Here is a 19113-nt window from a genome sequence, read left to right on the forward strand (position 1 = left end):
GCAAAATAAGTTCCCAGTTCACTAAGTTGTGTTTTGGATCTGAAGTTGACACATGAATCCTGCAGACGGGGCAGAAATGATCATTTTTAATATTATTCCAAACATCAATTTGATATGAACAGATTGTAAATACTTTTGATGCAGTTTAATCTGTTTCTAGTATATAATCACACAGATAGCATGAATTAGAATGGTTGTCCAGTAACTACATCATCTGTTTGCAGTTTGGGAAAACAAAGCGTGATGAGAGCAAAAGAGACAAATCAGAAAGTTCATGCATGAGCTTAAACATGAAGACATGAAGAGCATTCAAAGTTATCCATTGATAATCTTCTGGGAGATGGCTCCCGGCAGAGTGTAGAAGAGGAGGGCGAGGAAGAGCACGGTGATGAGCAGCAGAAGGGCGATGATGATGTACTTCTTGTAGCTTCGCCAAACCAAGTGGAAGAAACACTTAAACGGATTCACGAACCAGGAGAAGGACGTGTCTGGACGGCTGGAAGAGACAACAAGTTACCAACAATATTCTTCACTTTTATTAATGCTCATTGTGTTCCAGAAGGATTTTTTTATATAATGATTTATATAAGATATTTACAAGTGTGTACATATTTCCTGAATCCCCCCCCCCCCACACACACCCCGCCGGGGATGAACCTAATATCTATCTAAATGTACATGTTTTTATTTACATATGGAGGCATGTATTTATAGACATTTGTATATATGAATATATGTATGTCCATTTTTTCATTTCAGTTCTCTGCCGCTTATCCAGAGTCGGGTCGCGGGGGCAGCAGCCTAAGCAGGGAAGCCCAGACTTCCCTCTCCCCAGCCACATTTGCCAACTCTGCGGGGGGGATCCCGAGGCGTTGGGATCCCCCCCGCCTCTCGGCTGAGAGAGGCGTTGTTGGAGGAAAGCACTGCTTTTTTTAATATATATATATATATATATGTATATATATATATATGTATACATATGTATACATATGTATGTATGTATATATACACTATTCACAAAAAGTTAGGGATATTGAGCTTTTGGGTGAAATTTCACAACAAGCCTAAAATGCATTCAAACCTGTACAGGTGAACTTAATGTGATCTTCTCTAAGCTTTTAAATGCACATGTCCAACTGTTAAATGTTTCAATAAATTTTGCACAAGTTGCTGTTCTCTAACAAGGAGCTTAACGGCAAAAATCACGGCAGGTGTGTGATCCTTGAATTGACCAATAAATGTCCTGGTTCAATTAGAGCTGGTGTTTAAACAGTTGTCCTCATCATGCTGTTCACATTTTGACATCATGAGACCAAGACGACACCTAACAATGGAACAACAGTCCCTTGCCATAGCGATGCTTCAAACAGGACGTTCTCAGACAGAAGTGGCCACTGAGCTTGGAGTGTCACAGAGTGTCATCAGCAGGTTGCAACAGAGATATGGAGAGACTGGAAGAGTCACAGAAAGGCCTAGAAGTGGACGTCCTTTGGCCACATCCCGTGCTGATGACCGCTACATTGTGAACACTGCCCTGAGAAACCGGATGATGAATGCCACTCAACTCCAGGCACGTTTAAGAGAGGTGAGAGGCACCCAAGTGTCACGTCAGACCATTCCAAACCGTTTCCATCAGCGTGGTCTGCGTGCTAGACGACCTGCACGGGTACCTGACCACACCACCAGGCACAGGCATCATCGTCTTGCATGGGCCAGGGAGCATTTATGCTGGACGAGGAACCAGTGGGCCTCAGTGCTGTTCTCTGATGAAAGTCGATTCACACTGAGCAGAAATGATGGCCGGCAACGATGTTGGAGACGTCAGGGAGAGCGCTATGCATCAGCCACTGTTGTCACCAGGCCAGCTTTTGGTGGTGGCGGTGTTACAGTGTGGGCAGGGGTGTCCACTTGGTACAGAACTGCCCTACACTTTGTGAATGGTACAGTGACAAGCCCATACTACCTGAATAACATCATTAATCCAGTGATTGTGCCCCTACATGAACAGCACAGGCCTAATTTCATCTTCATGGACGACAATGCTCCTGCTCATCGAGGCCGCATCATCAGGGAACGGCTGTTGGAGACTGGTGTACCTCAAATGGAACGGCCTGCACTCTCTCCAGACCTGAATCCCATTGAAAACCTGTGGGATCAGCTGAGCCGTCGTGTAGAGGCTCGAAACCCTGCACCCCAGAACCTCAATGACCTGAGGGCTGCCCTTCAAGAAGAGTGGGATGCCATGCCTCAGCAGGCAATAAGTTGCCTTGTGAACAGCATGAGACGTCGTTGTCAAGCTGTAATTGATGCTCAAGGACACATGACCAGATATTGAGACGTTCACATTTTTTGTTGTGGTGTAACTACCATTGTTGTTACCTTTTGTGTTGAATGAATTTTTTGAGATGAGGAAATCAGTAGTGCATCCTTCTACTTAAATGTCTTACTTTTATATTATATCACTGTAGCATGAACATATTGCATTTTCCATAAAATTCACCTGAAAGCCAAATATCCCTTTTTGTGAGTAGTGTGTATGTATACATATATATATGTATGTATGTATTTATGTATGTATACGTATATATGTATGTATGTATGTATGGATGTATACGTATGCATGTATGTATGTATACATATGTATATATATATGAATGTATGTATACATAAGTATGTATGTACACATAAGGATGTATGTATACGTACGTATGTATGTATGTACACATAAGGATGTATGTATACGTACGTATGTATGTATGTACACATAAGGATGTATGTATACGTACGTATGTATGTATGTACACATAAGGATGTATGTATGTATACGTATGCAAGTATGTATACATATGTATATATACGTATGCATATGTACGTATGTATGCATGTATGCGTATATGAATATGTATACGTATGTATGTATACGTATATATGTATATATATGTATGTATGTATTTATGTATGTATACGTATGCATGTATGTATGTATACGTATGCATGTATATATACGTATGTGTATGTATGTATGTGTATGTATGCATGTATGTATGTATACGTATGTATGTATATATATATATATATTTATATATAAGTATGTATGTATACATAAGTATGTATGTATGTATACGTATGTATGTATACGTATGTATATATATATATATATATATATATATATATATATATATATATATATATATATATGTATGAGTATGTATACGTATGTATGTAAATATAAGTATGTATGTATACGTAGGTATATATGTATGTATATGTACGTATGTATGTATGAGTATGTATACGTATGCATGTATGTATGTATACATATGTATATATATGAATGTATGTATACATAAGTATGTATGTATGTATACGTACGTATGTATGTATGTACACATAAGGATGTATGTATGTATATGTATGTATGTATAGGTATGCATGTATGTATACAAATGTATATATACGTATGCATACGTACGTATGTATGCATGCATGCGTATATGAATATGTATACATATGTATGTATACGTATATATATGTATGTATGTATGTATACGTATGTATACGTATGCATGTATGTATGCATGTATGTATGTATACATATGTATATATATGAATGTATGTACACATAAGGATGTATGTATGTATATGTATGTATGTATACGTATGTTTTTATATGTATATATACGTATGTATATGTATGTATGTATGAGTATGTATACGTATGTATGTATGAGCATGTATACGTATGTATGTATGCATGTATGTAAGTATGTATGTATACGTATGTATGTATACGTATATATGTATGTATGTATATGTATATATGTATGTATGTATGTATACGTATGTATGAATGTATGTATGTGTCTGTATGTATATGTATATATACGTATGAATACATATGAATGTATGTATGTATATATACGTATGTATGTATGTATGTATGTATATATACGTATGTATGCATGTATGTATACGGATGTATGTATGTATGTATGTATGTGTATATACGTATGTATGTATATGTATACGTAAGTATGTATGTATGCATGCATGCATGTTTGCATGTATGATTGATGTATATGAATGAATGTATGTATGTTATGTATGTATACGTATATATGTATGTATACGTATATATGTATGTATACGTATTCAATTCAATTCAATTCAACTTTATTTATATAGCGTCAAATCACGGCAATGCCATCTCAAGACGCTTTACAGACAGAGGGGAAAACATAATGAAGGCCAATTCATAACAGCCTATATAAGGAAACCAACAGATTGAGTTGAGTCCAACTCAATCTCCCATCCTGAGCAAGCACACTGGCAACAGTGGGAAGGAAAAAACTCCCTTTTAACAGGAAGGAAACCTCCGGCAGAACCCGGCTCAGGACAGGCAGCCATCTGCCTCTGCTGTGTGGGGGGAAGAGGACAGAAAGACAACAGACAACAGGAACTGCTACTCCCGGCCAGGGAGACCTGCTGAGACAGGAGACATACATGTTAATGATGCAACACTGTTATGGGGGGGTAAAAGAAAGAGATAAAGAGAAAAAGAAAGAAGCTCAGTGTATCAGGAAATGTCCCTCAGCAGTCTAAACCTATAGCAGCATAACTAAGGGATGCTAACCATCCCTACCTATAGGACTTATCAAAAAGATAAGTCTTCAGCCTAGTCTTAAAGGTGGGGAGGGTGTCTGCTTCCCTAACACTAACTGGGAGCTTATTCCATAAGAGAGGGGCCTGATAACCAAAGGCTCTGCCTCCTGCTCGGCTCTTTGAGACTCTAGGAACCACAAGTAAGCCTGCAGTCTGCGAACGAAGTACTCTGCTTGGTATATAAGGAACAATGAGGTCTTTGATATATAGTGGTGCCTGGTTGTGGAGGGCTTTATATGTAAGGAGAAGGATTTTAAATTCTATTCTAGATTCAACAGGCAGCCAATGAAGAGAGGCTAAAACTGGAGAAATATGATCTCTCCTGCTGGTTCTGGTCAGGACTCTGGCTGCAGAATTCTGGATCAGCTGAAGGCTTTTCAGGGCATATTTAGGACAGCCCAGTAATAGAGAGTTACAGTAATCTAGTCTCGAAGTAACAAAAGCGTGAACCAGTTTTTCTGCATCACTCCGAGACAGAATGTCCCTAATTTTGGCTATATTACGTAAATGAAAGAAGGCTGTTTTAGTAACCTGCTTAATATGTGGGCCAAAGGACAGGTCAGGGTCAAATATTACTCCAAGGTTTCTCACTGTAGCACTGGAAGCTAAAGTAATGCCATCCAGGTTCATTACAAAACCGGAAAATTTAGCTCTGAGTTTTTCAGATCCAACGAGAATTACTTCAGTCTTATCTGAGTTTAAGAGGAGGAAATTTCTAGACATCCAAGTCTTTATGTCTATGAGACAATTTTGTAGCCTATTGGGCTGATTTGTTTCATCTGGTTTAAAGGATAAGTATATCTGAGTATCATCTGCATAACAATGAAAGTTTATTCCATGCTGTCTAATAATTTTGCCTAAAGGGAGCATATATAGCATGAAGAGTACTGGTCCAAGTACAGAACCTTGAGGAACTCCATGACTTACTGTAGTTTGGGAGGAGGACTTGTCATTTACATGAACAAACTGAAGTCTATCAGATAAATATGATTTAAACCAGCTTAACGCTGTACCTGTAATTCCAATCACCTGTTCTAGTCTCTGTAACAGAATGTTATGATCGACTGTATCAAATGCAGCACTAAGATCAAGCAAGATAAGTACGGACACAAGTCCTTTGTCTGAGGCCATAAGAAGGTCATTAGTAACTTTCACCAATGCTGTCTCAGTACTATGATGAGCTCTAAATCCTGACTGAAACTCCTCGCATAAATTATTTCTGCTCAGGTGGGCATGTAGCTGAGCTGAAACTATTTTCTCCAGAATTTTGGACATAAACGGGAGGTTAGATATGTCTATAATTTGCTATCACCTCTGGATCCAGAGATTGCTTTTTAAGTAAAGGCTTGATTCCAGCAGTTTTAAATGATTGTGGTACATATCCTGTCACTAAAGACATATTGATAAGATTTAGTAGTGATGTATTAATTAAAGGGAAAATGTCCTTAAAGAGGCTCGTTGGGAGAGGGTCTAAGATACAGGTGGATGGTTTAGATGAAGCTATTATTTTAGTTAATTCAGAGGGTTGGACAGGACAGAAACTATTTAGACACAAGTCAGATCCTGGTTCTAAGGATGCTTCGGAGACCACAACAGGCTCAACATTATAGGTAGAAGGAAGAATATTGTGAATTTGATCTCTAATAGTGTCAATTTTATTCCTGAAAAAATACATAAATCATCCCAGCTAAGTGAGAAAGGAATACATGGCTCCTCAGCGCTCCGGCTCCTAGTAAGCCGAACTACAGTGCTGAAAAGAAACCGAGGGTTGTTTTTGTTTTCCTCTATCAATGATGAATAATAAGCTGTTCTTGCCGTACGTAAGGCTTTTTTGTATACAATTAAACTTTCTTTCCAGGTTAAGTGAGACTCCTCTAGTCCTGATGAACGCCATCTGTTTTCCAAACGCCTTGATGCCTGTTTTAGAGCTCGAAGCTGGGAATTAAACCAGGGAGCCTTCATAATCTTACCCAATTTCTTCTTCTTTAGGGGAGCAACATTATCCAAGGTTGTACACATTGAAGCTGTTATAGTATCAGCATGTTGATCAATCTGAGCAGGAGTAAGGCTTAAAGGGGGACTCTCTGTCATGCTAACACATGGTAGAGGGGAAAAAATTGATTCAATTGATTGTTTAAATTTTGTAATATTATTGTCTGATAAACATCTACTATAGTAGAATTTATTTTTGGTCAGTGAGTAATCAAATAAAGTGAATTCAAAGGTTAATAAGAAGTGATCGGACAAGACAGGGTTTTGAGGAAATACTTTGAGCTTATCAGTCTCAATACCAGATGTTATGTATGTATGTATACCCATATGTATACGTATGAATGTATGTATACGTATGTATGTATGTATGTGTATGTATGTATACGTATGTATGTATGTATATATAGGTATTATGTATACGTATGTTTGTATATATACGTATGTATATATGAGTATGTATATCTATCTTTATGTATGCATGTATGTGTACATGTGTGTGTATGCATGTGTATGTATGTGTATATGTATGTATGTATGTATATATGTATATATATAATGTATGTGCGAGTGTATATACATATATATGTAGGTGGGTATGTATGTGCATATACATGTATGCATTGATCTCTTTCTTTTGTTTTTTTTTGTTTTTTTATGTTCTCTTTTCTGTTCTCTTTCTGCCCCTTTCCTGTCCTTTCCGGTCGGGTCCAGCAGCATAAACTCTGTAATACAAGCTGTTATCCAAAACAAATTGAAAAATAAAATAAGAATCAAGAAATACAAGGGGATCATTACATCTACAAAAGTTCCCCTTGGCAAAATAAATTTGCTCAGCAGAACACAGCATCCAGAACATCAGTCTGCTTGCTTAAATGCTGGACAAGACAAAAAAGAAAAAAAAAAAAGTAAATATACGTGTGTATGTGTACGTATGTATGTGTATGTATGTATGTATGTATGTATGTATGTATGTATGCATGCATGCATGCATGTTTGCATGTATGATTGATGTATACGACTGAATGTATGTATGTTATGTATGTATATGTATGTATGTAAGTATACGTATGTATGTATATGTATACGTATGTATGTGAGTATGCATACGTATGTATGCATGCATGTATGATTTTGTATACTTATGTATGTCTGTATGTATACGTATATATGCATGTATTTATGTATACGTATGTATGTATATGTATGTTTAGGTATGTATGTATATATATGTATGTATGTATACGTATGTATGTATATATACGTATTTATGTATACGTATGTATATACACGTATTATGTATACGTATGTTTGAATATATACGTATGTATGTATGCATGCATGCATGTATGTATGGATGAGTATGTATACATATGTATGTATGTATGTATGCAAGTATACGTATGTATGTATGTGAGTATGTATAGGTGTGTATGTATACGTATGTATGTATATGTATACGTATGTATGTATGTATGCATGCATGCATGTTTGCATGTATGATTGATGTATACGAATGAATGTATGTATGTTATGTATGTATACGTATGTATGTAAGTATACGTATGTATGTATGTGAGTATGTATAGGTGTGTATGTATACGTATGTATGTATATGTATACGTATGTATGTATGTATGCATGCATGCATGTTTGCATGTATGATTGATGTATACGAATGAATGTATGTATGTTATGTATGTATACGTATGTATGTATACGTATGTGCATGGATGAGTATGTATACGTAGGTATGTATGTATGTATGCAAGTATATGTATGTATGTATGTGAGTATGCATACGTATGTATGCATGCATGCATGCATGCGTGCATGTATGATTTTGTATACTTATGTATGTCTGTATGTATACGTATATATGCATGTATTTATGTATACGTATGTATGTATATGTATGTTTAGGTATGTATGTATATATATGTATGTATGTATACGTATGTATGTATATATACGTATTTATGTATACGTATGTATATACACGTATGTATGTGTGCATGTATGATTTTGTATACTTATGTATGTATGTATGGATACGTATATATACGTATGCATGTATGCATGGATGAGTATGTATACGTATGTATGTATGTATGTATGTATGTATACCTATATGTATGTATACATATGTATGTATATACACGTATTTATGTATACGTATGCATACGTATGAATGTATGTACGTATGTATGTGAGTATGTATACGTATGTATGTATACGTATGAATGTATGTATACGTATGTATGTATGTATATGTATGTATACATATGTATGTAAGTATATGTATGTATGTATGTATACGTATGTATGTCTGTATGTATACGTGTATATGCATGTATTTATGTATACGTATGTATGTATATGTATGTATACGTGTATATGCATGTATTTATGTATACGTATGTATGTATACGTATGTATGTATGTATGTATGTATATATACGTATGTATGTATTTATGTATAAATATGTATGTATGCATGTATGAGTATGTATACGTATGTATACATATGAATGTATATATGTATGTATACGTATGTATGTATGTATACGTATGTATGTATGTATGTATGTATATATACATATTATGTATACGTATGTTTGTATATATACGTATGTATATATGACTATGTATACGTATGTATGTATGCATGCATGCATGTGTGCATGGATGAGTATGTATACGTAGGTATGTATGTATGTATGTAAGTATACGTATGTATGTATGTGAGTATGCATTCGTATGTATGCATGCATGCATGCATGCGTGCATGTATGATTTTGTATACTTATGTATGTATGATTGTATGTATGTATGGATACGTATATATACGTATGCATGTATACATATATATGTATGTATGTATGTATGTATACGTATGTATGTATGAGTATGTATACGTATGTATGTATGCATGGATGAGTATGTATACGTATGTATGTATGTATGTATGTATGTATGTATGTATACCCATATATGTATGTATACATATGTATGTATATACACGTATTTATGTATACGTATGTATATGTGTGAATGTATGTACGTATGTATGTGAGTATGTATACGTATGTATGTATACGTATGTATGTATATATACGTATGTATGTATACCTTTGTATATATACGTGTGTATGTGTACGTATGTATGTATGTATGTATGTATGTATGTGTATATACGTATGTATGTACATGTATACGTATGTATGTATGCATGCATGCATGTTTGCATGTATGCTTTTGTATACGTATGAATGTATGTATGTTATGTATGTATACGTATGTATGTAAGTATACGTATGTATGTATGTATATATACGTTTTATGTATACATATGTATGTGAGTATGTATACGTATGTATGCATTCATGGATGAGTATGTATACGTATGTATGTATGTAAGCTTACGTATGTGTGTATGTATGCGTACGAATGGAAGTATATGTATGTATGTATGTATACGTACGCATGTATGCATGCATGCATGTATGTATGTAGGAATATGTATACGTATGTATGTATATGTGTAGGTATACGAATATATGTATGTATGTATACGTCGATATGTATGTATGTATTTATGTATGTATACGTACTTATGAATGTATGTATACTTATGTATGTATGTATGTATACGTATGTATGTATGTATGTATGTATGTATACCTATATATGTATGTATACGTATGTTTGTATATATACGTATTTATGTATACGTATGTATGTATACGTATGTATGTATACGTATGTATGTATACGTATGTATGTATACGTATGTATGTATACATACGTATTTACGTACATGTATACGTATGTCCTCCCGTGGGCTCACCATCTGCGGGAGGAGCCGTAGGGGTCGGGTGCAATGTGAGCTGGGCGGCAGCAAGGGGCGGGGACCCTGGCGGTCCGATCCCCGGCTGCAGAAGCTGGCTCTAGGGACGTGGAACGTCACCTCTCTGGTGGGGAAGGAGCCTGAGCTTGTGCGCGAGGTTGAGCGGTTCCGACTAGATATAGTTGGACTCACCTCGACGCATGGCTTGGGCTCTGGAACCAGTACCCTCGAGAGGGGCTGGACCTTCTTCCACTCTGGAGTTGCTAATGGTGTGAGGCGCCGAGCAGGTGTGGGCATTCTCATCAGCCCCCAGCTTGGTGCCTGCACGTTGGGGTTTACCCCGGTGGATGAAAGGGTAGTTTCCCTCCGCCTCCGGGTGGGGGGACGGGTCCTGACTGTTGTCTGTGCTTATGCACCGAACAGCAGTTCAGAGTACCCACCCTTTCTGGAGTCCTTGGAGGGAGTGCTGGAGGGTGCTCCTTCTGGGGACTCCATTGTTCTGCTGGGAGACTTCAATGCTCACGTGGGCAATGACAGTGAGACCTGGAGGGGAGTGATTGGGAGGCATGGTCCCCCCCCTCTGAACCCAAATGGTGTTTTGTTATTGGACTTCTGTGCTCGTCATGGATTGTCTATAACGAACACCATGTTCCAGCATAAGAGTGTCCATATGTACACCTGGCATCAGGATTCCCTGGGCCGCAGTTCGATGATTGACTTTGTAGTTGTATCGTCGGACCTGCGGCCACATGCCTTGGACACTTGGGTGAAGAGGGGGGCGGAGCTGTCAACTGATCACCACCTGGTGGTGAGTTGGCTCAGATGGTGGGGGAGGAGGCCGGTCAGAGCTGGCAGGCCCAAACGTGTTGTGAGGGTCTGCTGGGAACGTCTGGCTGAGTCCCCTGTCAGAGCGAGCTTTAACTCTGACCTTCAGCAGAGCTTCGAACATGTCCTGAGTGAGGCGGGGGACATTGAGTCCGAATGGGCTGTGTTCCGTGCCTCTATTGCTGAGGCGGCCAGCCGGAGCTGTGGCTGTAAGGTCGTTGGTGCCTGTCGTGGCGGTAATCCCAGGACTCGGTGGTGGACACCAGCAGTGAGGGATGCCGTCCAGCTGAAGAAGGAGTCCTATCGGGCCTTCTTGGCCTGTGGGACTCTGGAGGCAGCTGATGGGTACCGACGGGCTAAGCGGCATGCGGCTGTTGCCGAGGCAAAAACTCGGGCATGGGAGGAGTTCGGCGAGGCCATGGAGAAAGACTTCCGGACGGCTTCGAGGAGATTCTGGTCCACCATCCAGCGGCTCAGGAGGGGGAAGCGGTGCTCCATCAATACTGTGTACAGTGGAGATGGGGAGCTGCTGACCTCAACTCGGGACGTTGTGGGTCGGTGGAAGGAATACTTCGAAGACCTCCTCAAGCCTACCAACACGTCTTCCCATGAGGGAGCAGAACTGGTGGACTCAGGGGTGGACTCTCCTATCTCTGGGGCTGAAGTCGCTGAGGTGGTCAAAAAGCTCCTTGGCGGCAAGGCCCCGGGGGTGGATGAGATCCGCCCGGAGTTCCTTAAGGCTCTGGATGCTGTGGGGCTGTCCTGGCTGACACGCCTCTGCAGCATCGCGTGGACATCGGGGGCAGTACCGCTGGATTGGCAGACTGGGGTGGTGGTCCCCCTTTTTAAGAAGGGGGACCGGAGGGTGTGTTCCAATTACAGGGGAATCACACTCCTCAGCCTCCCTGATAAGGTCTATTCAGGGGTCCTGGAGAGGAGGGTCCGCCGGATAGTCGAATCCCGGATTGAGGAGGAGCAGTGTGGTTTTCGTCCTGGTCGCGGAACAGTGGACCAGCTCTATACCCCCTCTGGGGTCCTGGGGGGGGGCATGGGAGTTTGCCCAACCAGTCTACATGTGCTTTGTGGACCTGGAGAAGGCATTCGACCGTGTCCCCCGGGGGCTCCTGTGGGGGGTACTCCGGGAGTATGGGGTACCGGTACCCCCTTGTACGAGCTGTCCGGTCCCTGTACGACAGGTGTCAGCTTGGTCTGCATTGCCGGTAGTAAGTCGGATCCGTTTCCGGTGAGGGTTGGACTCCGCCAAGGCTGCCCTTTATCACCGATTCTGTTCATAACTTATATGGACAGAATTTCTAGGTGCAGCCGAGGTGTTGAGGGGATCCGACTTGGTGGCCTCAGGATTGGGTCCCTGCTTTTTGCGGATGACGTGGTCCTGTTGGCTTCATCTGGTCGTGATCTCCAGCTCTGGCTTGAGCGATTCGCGGCCGAGTGTGAAGCGGCTGGGATGAGAATCAGCACCTCAAAATCTGAGACCATGGTCCTCAGCTGGAATAGGGTGGATTGCCCTCTCCGGGTCGGGAGTCAGGTCCTGCCTCAAGTGGAGGAGTTTAAATATCTCGGGGTCTTGTTCACGAGTGAGGGAAGGATGGAGCGTGAGATGGACAGACGGATCGGTGCGGCGTCTGCAGTAATGCGGACTCTGCGCCGGTCTGTCGTGGTGAAGAAGGAGCTGAGCCAGAAGGCGAAGCTCTCGATTTACCAGTCGGTCTACGTTCCTACCCTCACCTATGGTCATGAGCTGTGGGTCGTGACCGAAAGAAGATCTCGTATACAGGCGGCTGAAATGAGTTTCCTCCGCAGGGTGGCCGGGCTCTCCCTTAGAGATAGGGTGAGGAGCTCGGTCATCCGGGAGGAGATCAGAGTAGAGCCGCTGCTCCTCCGCATCGAGAGGAACCAGTTGAGGTGGCTCGGGCATCTGGTCAGGATGCCTCCTGGACCTCCCTGGTGAGGTGTTCCAGGCACGTCCCTCTGGGAGGAGACCCCGGGGAAGACCCAGGACACGCTGGAGGGATTATATCTCTCGGCTGGCCTGGGAACGCCTCGGGATCCCCCCCGCAGAGTTGGCAAATGTGGCTGGGGAGAGGGAAGTCTGGGCTTCCCTGCTTAGGCTGCTGCCCCCACGACCCGACCCCGGATAAGCGGCAGAAGATGGATGGATGGATGTTTCATGTTTTATGTTTACATGTTTCTCTTTTGCAATTTTAATGTTTACATGTTTCATGTTTGATTAGTGCCAGATTAGTGCCAGATTAATATTTTATGTTTGCATGTTAATTGTTATATCTTTACATGTTTTGTGTTTACATGTTTTATGTTTACATGTTCACACATCGATATTTTACGTTTTCAAGTTTCATGTTTTGTTTACATGTTTTATGTTTACATGTTTCCAGTTTTAATGTTTACATGATTCATGTTTTCACATTTTATGTTTACATTTTGTATGTTTGCACATTGTTTTATGTTTACATGTTTTATGTTGTATGTTTACTTGTTTTGTGTTTACATGTTTAATGTTTACTTGATTCCAAGTTGAATGTTCATATGTTTCATGTTTTATGTTTACATCTTTTGTTTACATGTTTGGATGCTAATGTTTACATCCTTCATGTTTAATTTTTACACGTTTACCTGTTTTATATTTCATGTTTCCAGGTTTCATGTTTACATGTTTATATTTATGTTTACATGTTTCAGGTTTGTATGTTTTGTTTACATGTTTGGATGCTTAATGTTTACATGCTTCATGTTTCCACATTAATGTTTTATTTTTACATGTTTCATGTTTTTATGTTTATTTGTTTCATGTTCACATATTTCAGGGTTTAATGTTTGCATGTTTTATTTTTACATGTTTCCATGTTTCATGTTTCCATATTTCATGTTTACATGTTTCATGTTTACATGTTTAATGTTTACATGTTTCATGTTTTCATCCTTTATGATGTGAAAGTCGTAGCTCTTAGTTACAAAGACCTTTGTCCTTATCCTGGTGTCAGACATTTACACTTTGTTCTGGGTGAATTGTGCTCTTACTTGGGTTTTGGCAGAGGTTCTGGTTCCTTCCGGGCTCGGCCAACCGGATTCTTCTCGGCCTCTTCAACTGTAACAAGGTGGAACTCTGCTTCCACTTTGCCCTGAAGACATAAGAGGTGTTGGTTGATCAGTACGTATGGCATGTCGATGTGCATGTTTGTCAGTGCGTGTACCGTCAGGTCTCCGGATTTGATGAAAGGCCACCAGCCTCGTGCTCTTTTCTGCTGGAAGATGGAGATTCTGTCCATCCCTTCAGTTATCATGTCCGTTTTACAGGACTTGGCTGTTTTTGCGCCTCGTGGGAGTCCATGGAGGTCCATCTCTAACGTTCCTGTACCCACAGATACATAATATCCATAAAACACATACTACATACATGTGGTAGAGCAGCGATAACACGTACCTAAGAAGTCGTCTGAGGAGAGCGTCTCGAAGTCCCAGACCTGGAGGATGAGGATGGCGGGAAGCTTCTGCTCCGTTTTATCCAGAGAAAAGATGTTCTCTCTCTTCTTCACCACCACAACCTGATAGAGGAAGAGGTGACCCCTTCACCCAGCAGCTGGAAGCGTCAGCATGGTTCATGCGGTTTGTTTTACCTTCTCAGCAGGAAGGTAGCTGAAGGGGAACACAAAGCGCCAGTTGAAGTTTCCTTCTCCGGTCAGAGAGTTGTAGTGGACGTCCGTCTCCTGTCGGTCGTCTTCCAACCCCTTCAGCCAGCTTCAGAGAGCAGACATAACGTTTCAGAACATCGGCTTACTATAGAAACACCTTGAAGACTTGAAACAAAATCTTCTTCTTGACCAGAAAATGAAGTTTTTGATTGGATTTTTCCTGAATATTTGAGATAATGTTTTTTTTTTCTGATTTTATGATAAAGATTTACACTAAAATCTGAATTAATTTAATCATTTAACCCATAAAGACTCAACCTATTAAAAATGATAAGTCCACTTTTTTATATGAAGTCTTTATTTGTCCCTTTACAGGATACTTTTTATTTATTACCATGTTATGGTTCGATTTTTTTTTTTTTGTGTGCAATCATCTGTTTTCTGGTGTTTATGAAGCACCAGAAAATAAAAATCAGATCTTGTTTCACAAGATTCTGAGTAAAGTTTCAACCATAAAGCTAAATGTGTCAGAAACTCCATGTATCACATATCTATCACGCTGCATTCTTTGGGATTAAATTCATGAATTATCTGGATTATTTTCAAATAAAAGACATCTGTTCATTTTTTTCCAATTTGTTTGTATTTTTTTTGTCACATGTAAAAGATCATATTAGTTAAAATCTGTTTCATTTTCCTAAAGAAAGTTTATTATTTGTGATATAAGATGCATGTGACATGAAAAGTTAAGTTAAATCTAATTATGTTTTAAATAATTAATCTGTTTTCAGTAATTCATAATTATACAAAACAGAAAATTGAAAATTGAAAAAGGTTTTTTCTGAATTGGCCATAAAACAAAAAAAAATTATGTTTTTAATTCTGCTTTTCAGAAGTGCTTTTTAAAAGAAAAAATTATTTTCCTGAATAGAGGAGACAATTTTGCACAAATATAAAGTGTTTCTGTATAATATAAATCGTATTCTACATCAACCTCGCGGCCGTTTCACCATAACCATGTTGCTGTTTGGTTAAAGCTTCTATATATTTATTTCTTTTCACAGCTCATCAGATACAAGCTGCGTTTAAGTGCTGTTGGAAAGCTGATACCCCTGAATTTGGATTTCCAAGTAGGAAGGATGTTTTCTATGACAGAAACATGACATCAGCCAAATCTCCATCACCCCTAGAATTACACCAAACCTAAATATAACACTTTAAAAAACACGAATAGAGACACCAACGTTTAGAAAAACCTCTCAAATATCTCTAAAAAGCTTTTATGCTCTCATGAGGTGGTTTTTCAGACGCGTTCACATAAAAGTACAGCAGAAAGTGTCACGGAAACACATTTACACGTCACGGAGGTCATGTGACCAATTCGGGTTACAGATGATTAAGGAGACAAATAAAACCTCCATCCTTGATAGCAAACATTGGTTTTACAAGAAATTAGAACAAGAATATGTAGTTACCTGTTACCTGGTTATCTGGATAACTAGTTACCTGGTAACCTAAATACCTGGTTACCTGTTACCTATATACCTGGTTTATCTGGTTATCCAAATACCTGGCTATCTGGATACCTGGTTAACTTGATACCTGGTAACTGGTTTACCTTTTACCTGGTTATTGGGGTACCTGGTTAACTGTTAACTATATACCTGGTTATCCAGATACCTGTCTATCTGCATACCTGGTTACCTGTAGTCTGGATATCTGGTTACTTGTTACCTATATACCTGGTTTACCTGGTTATTCAGATACCTGGTTATCTTAATACCTGGTTATCTGGATAACTAGTTACCTAGATACCTGGTTACCTGTTACCTATATACCTGCTTTACCTGGCTATCCATATACCTGGTTATCTGCATACCTGGTTACCTGTTACCTATATACTTGGTTTACCTGGTTATACAAATACCTGGTTATCTGGATACCTGGTTAACTAGATACCTGGTTATCTGTTACCTATACACCTGGTTTATCTAGTTATACAAATACCTGGCTATCTGGATACCTGGTTAACTTGATACCTGGTAACTGGTTTACCTTTTACCTGGTTATTGGGGTACCTGGTTAACTGTTAACTATATACCTGGTTATCCAGATACCTGTCTATCTGCATACCTGGTTACCTGTAGTCTGGATATCTGGTTACTTGTTACCTATATACCTGGTTTACCTGGTTATTCAGATACCTGGTTATCTTAATACCTGGTTATCTGGATAACTAGTTACCTAGATACCTGGTTACCTGTTACCTATATACCTGCTTTACCTGGCTATCCATATACCTGGTTATCTGCATACCTGGTTACCTGTTACCTATATACTTGGTTTACCTGGTTATACAAATACCTGGTTATCTGGATACCCTGGTTAACTAGATACCTGGTTATCTGTTACCTATACACCTGGTTTATCTAGTTATACAAATACCTGGTTATCTGGATACCTGGTTAACTAGATACCTGGTTATCTGGTTACCTATACACCTGGTTTATCTAGTTATCCAAATGCCTGGTTATCTGGATACCTGGTTACATGTTACCTATATACCTGGTTTACCTTGTTATACAAATATCTGGTTATCTGGATACATGCAAGCATCCAGCATCCAGGTATCCAGATACCTGGTTACCTGGAAACTTGCTTACCTGGATATCTGAATACCTGTTACCTGGTTGTTTGGATACCTGGTTAACTAGATACCTGGTTACCTGTTATGTATATACCTGGTTTACCTAGTTTTACAGATACCTGTTACCTGAATATCTGGTCACCTGGATACCTGTTTCCTGGATACCTGGTTATCTAGAAACCTGGTTACCTGGTTGGCAAGCAAAAAAACTCAATTCCAGAGAATTGCAGATAATGCACTAAACACTAAATTACAATAGTAGTTTGTTAAACTTCTCTGAATATATTTAGCAGAGAACTGGGTGGAAATGCAGCTCCAGTAAACATTATGGTTCCATAACTACCCTTTAACATAGATGTCACTGGACTGTTGACCCGTCAGGAAGTTGCTGTCCTCCAGAATGACATCCTCCGTGTTCCAGATGATGATACGCAGCTCATACCTGAACACATGATGTCACTTCACAAACAAACAAACAGTAAATGTGGACTTCAGAGGTCTGGACGACAACGCTGGTTTTTCTCTTCTCCAGGTAACTTCAGGGTTTTCTGAACTACCACGCTGGTTCATGTCTTACCATGTAAACCAACATGGTAACCTACGCTGACCAGCTGACCTTCTCTGGAGCAGTTTATGTTCTGGAGAAGAGATCCGTGAGTGTAAACACTCACCCTCCTGACCAATCAGGTCTCTTTGAGGTGAGAGGAGCATAGGAGAAAGATAGATTAATACCTGCTCACTCAGTGACTTGAGTCCGTTTAGCTCTACGAGTGTTGCACCTATTGCTTAATAATAATAATAATAATAATAATAATAATAATAATAATAATAATAATAATAATAATAATAATGTTCAAAAGGCCTTTGGGGGGGGGGGGGGGGGGGGGGGGGGGCGCCTTGAAAGAACTTGAAACTGGAAAATGTGCAGGAAAGGAAGTTCTGTCTGAAACTGGGACATTTCCATTGTCTGACAAATTAATTTGGTAAAATGAGAGTGACAGCTTGCTGCCAGCATCATCTCCTGGCTGTTGCTATGGCAACAGTTAATGCTTTTTTTCCTGGATGATGTGTTTAAATTCTTCCTATGTCTGAAGAAGACCTCCCCAGCATGGTGAAGAAGCCGCTCTGTGATTGGTCACATGCTGCAAACTCTGCCCTTTTACGTGAGTGTGCGCTGGTAAGCAAACCCTGGTTGGATTACTGGCTCGATGACATCATGCCGTCTGTGTGAGTTAACCGGGTAACGGACAGACATCCGGGTTTGGTGATCCTGCCTCGCCGCCCAGACCTCCGGAGAAATGCTGAGAAACAGCTCACTCTCACCCTCTTGGTTTTCGAGGTGAAATGTCTACTGAGGGTCCTGGATGTGGTGAATCCAGGGGGAACATGTCCACCCACATCTGGAGCTGACCCTTCACACACACACACACACACACACACACACACACACACACACACACACACACACACAC

At 39.8% G+C, this 19113-nt stretch overlaps 1 protein-coding gene across 1 annotated transcript in view; it reads right to left on the reverse strand.

The window, feature by feature from the left end:
- Positions 1-315: 315 nt before the first annotated feature.
- The window catches only part of fer1l6 (fer-1 like family member 6), a gene marked incomplete at its 3' end in the record, with an annotated part of 88414 nt that continues 69616 nt past the window's right edge, over positions 316-19113 (reverse strand). Inside the window, exons 38-44 of the mRNA XM_079254286.1 lie at positions 18965-19053; positions 17985-18083; positions 14980-15100; positions 14787-14907; positions 14557-14714; positions 14384-14484; positions 316-496 (exon numbers count right to left, since the gene is read on the reverse strand). Coding sequence (XP_079110412.1) covers positions 316-496; positions 14384-14484; positions 14557-14714; positions 14787-14907; positions 14980-15100; positions 17985-18083; positions 18965-19053 — 870 coding nt within the window. The remainder of the gene's footprint in view (positions 497-14383; positions 14485-14556; positions 14715-14786; positions 14908-14979; positions 15101-17984; positions 18084-18964; positions 19054-19113) is intronic.

This window comes from Telmatherina bonti (assembly GCF_933228915.1).
Source record: "Telmatherina bonti genome assembly, chromosome: 15".
Classification (NCBI taxonomy): Eukaryota; Metazoa; Chordata; class Actinopteri; order Atheriniformes; family Telmatherinidae; genus Telmatherina; species Telmatherina bonti.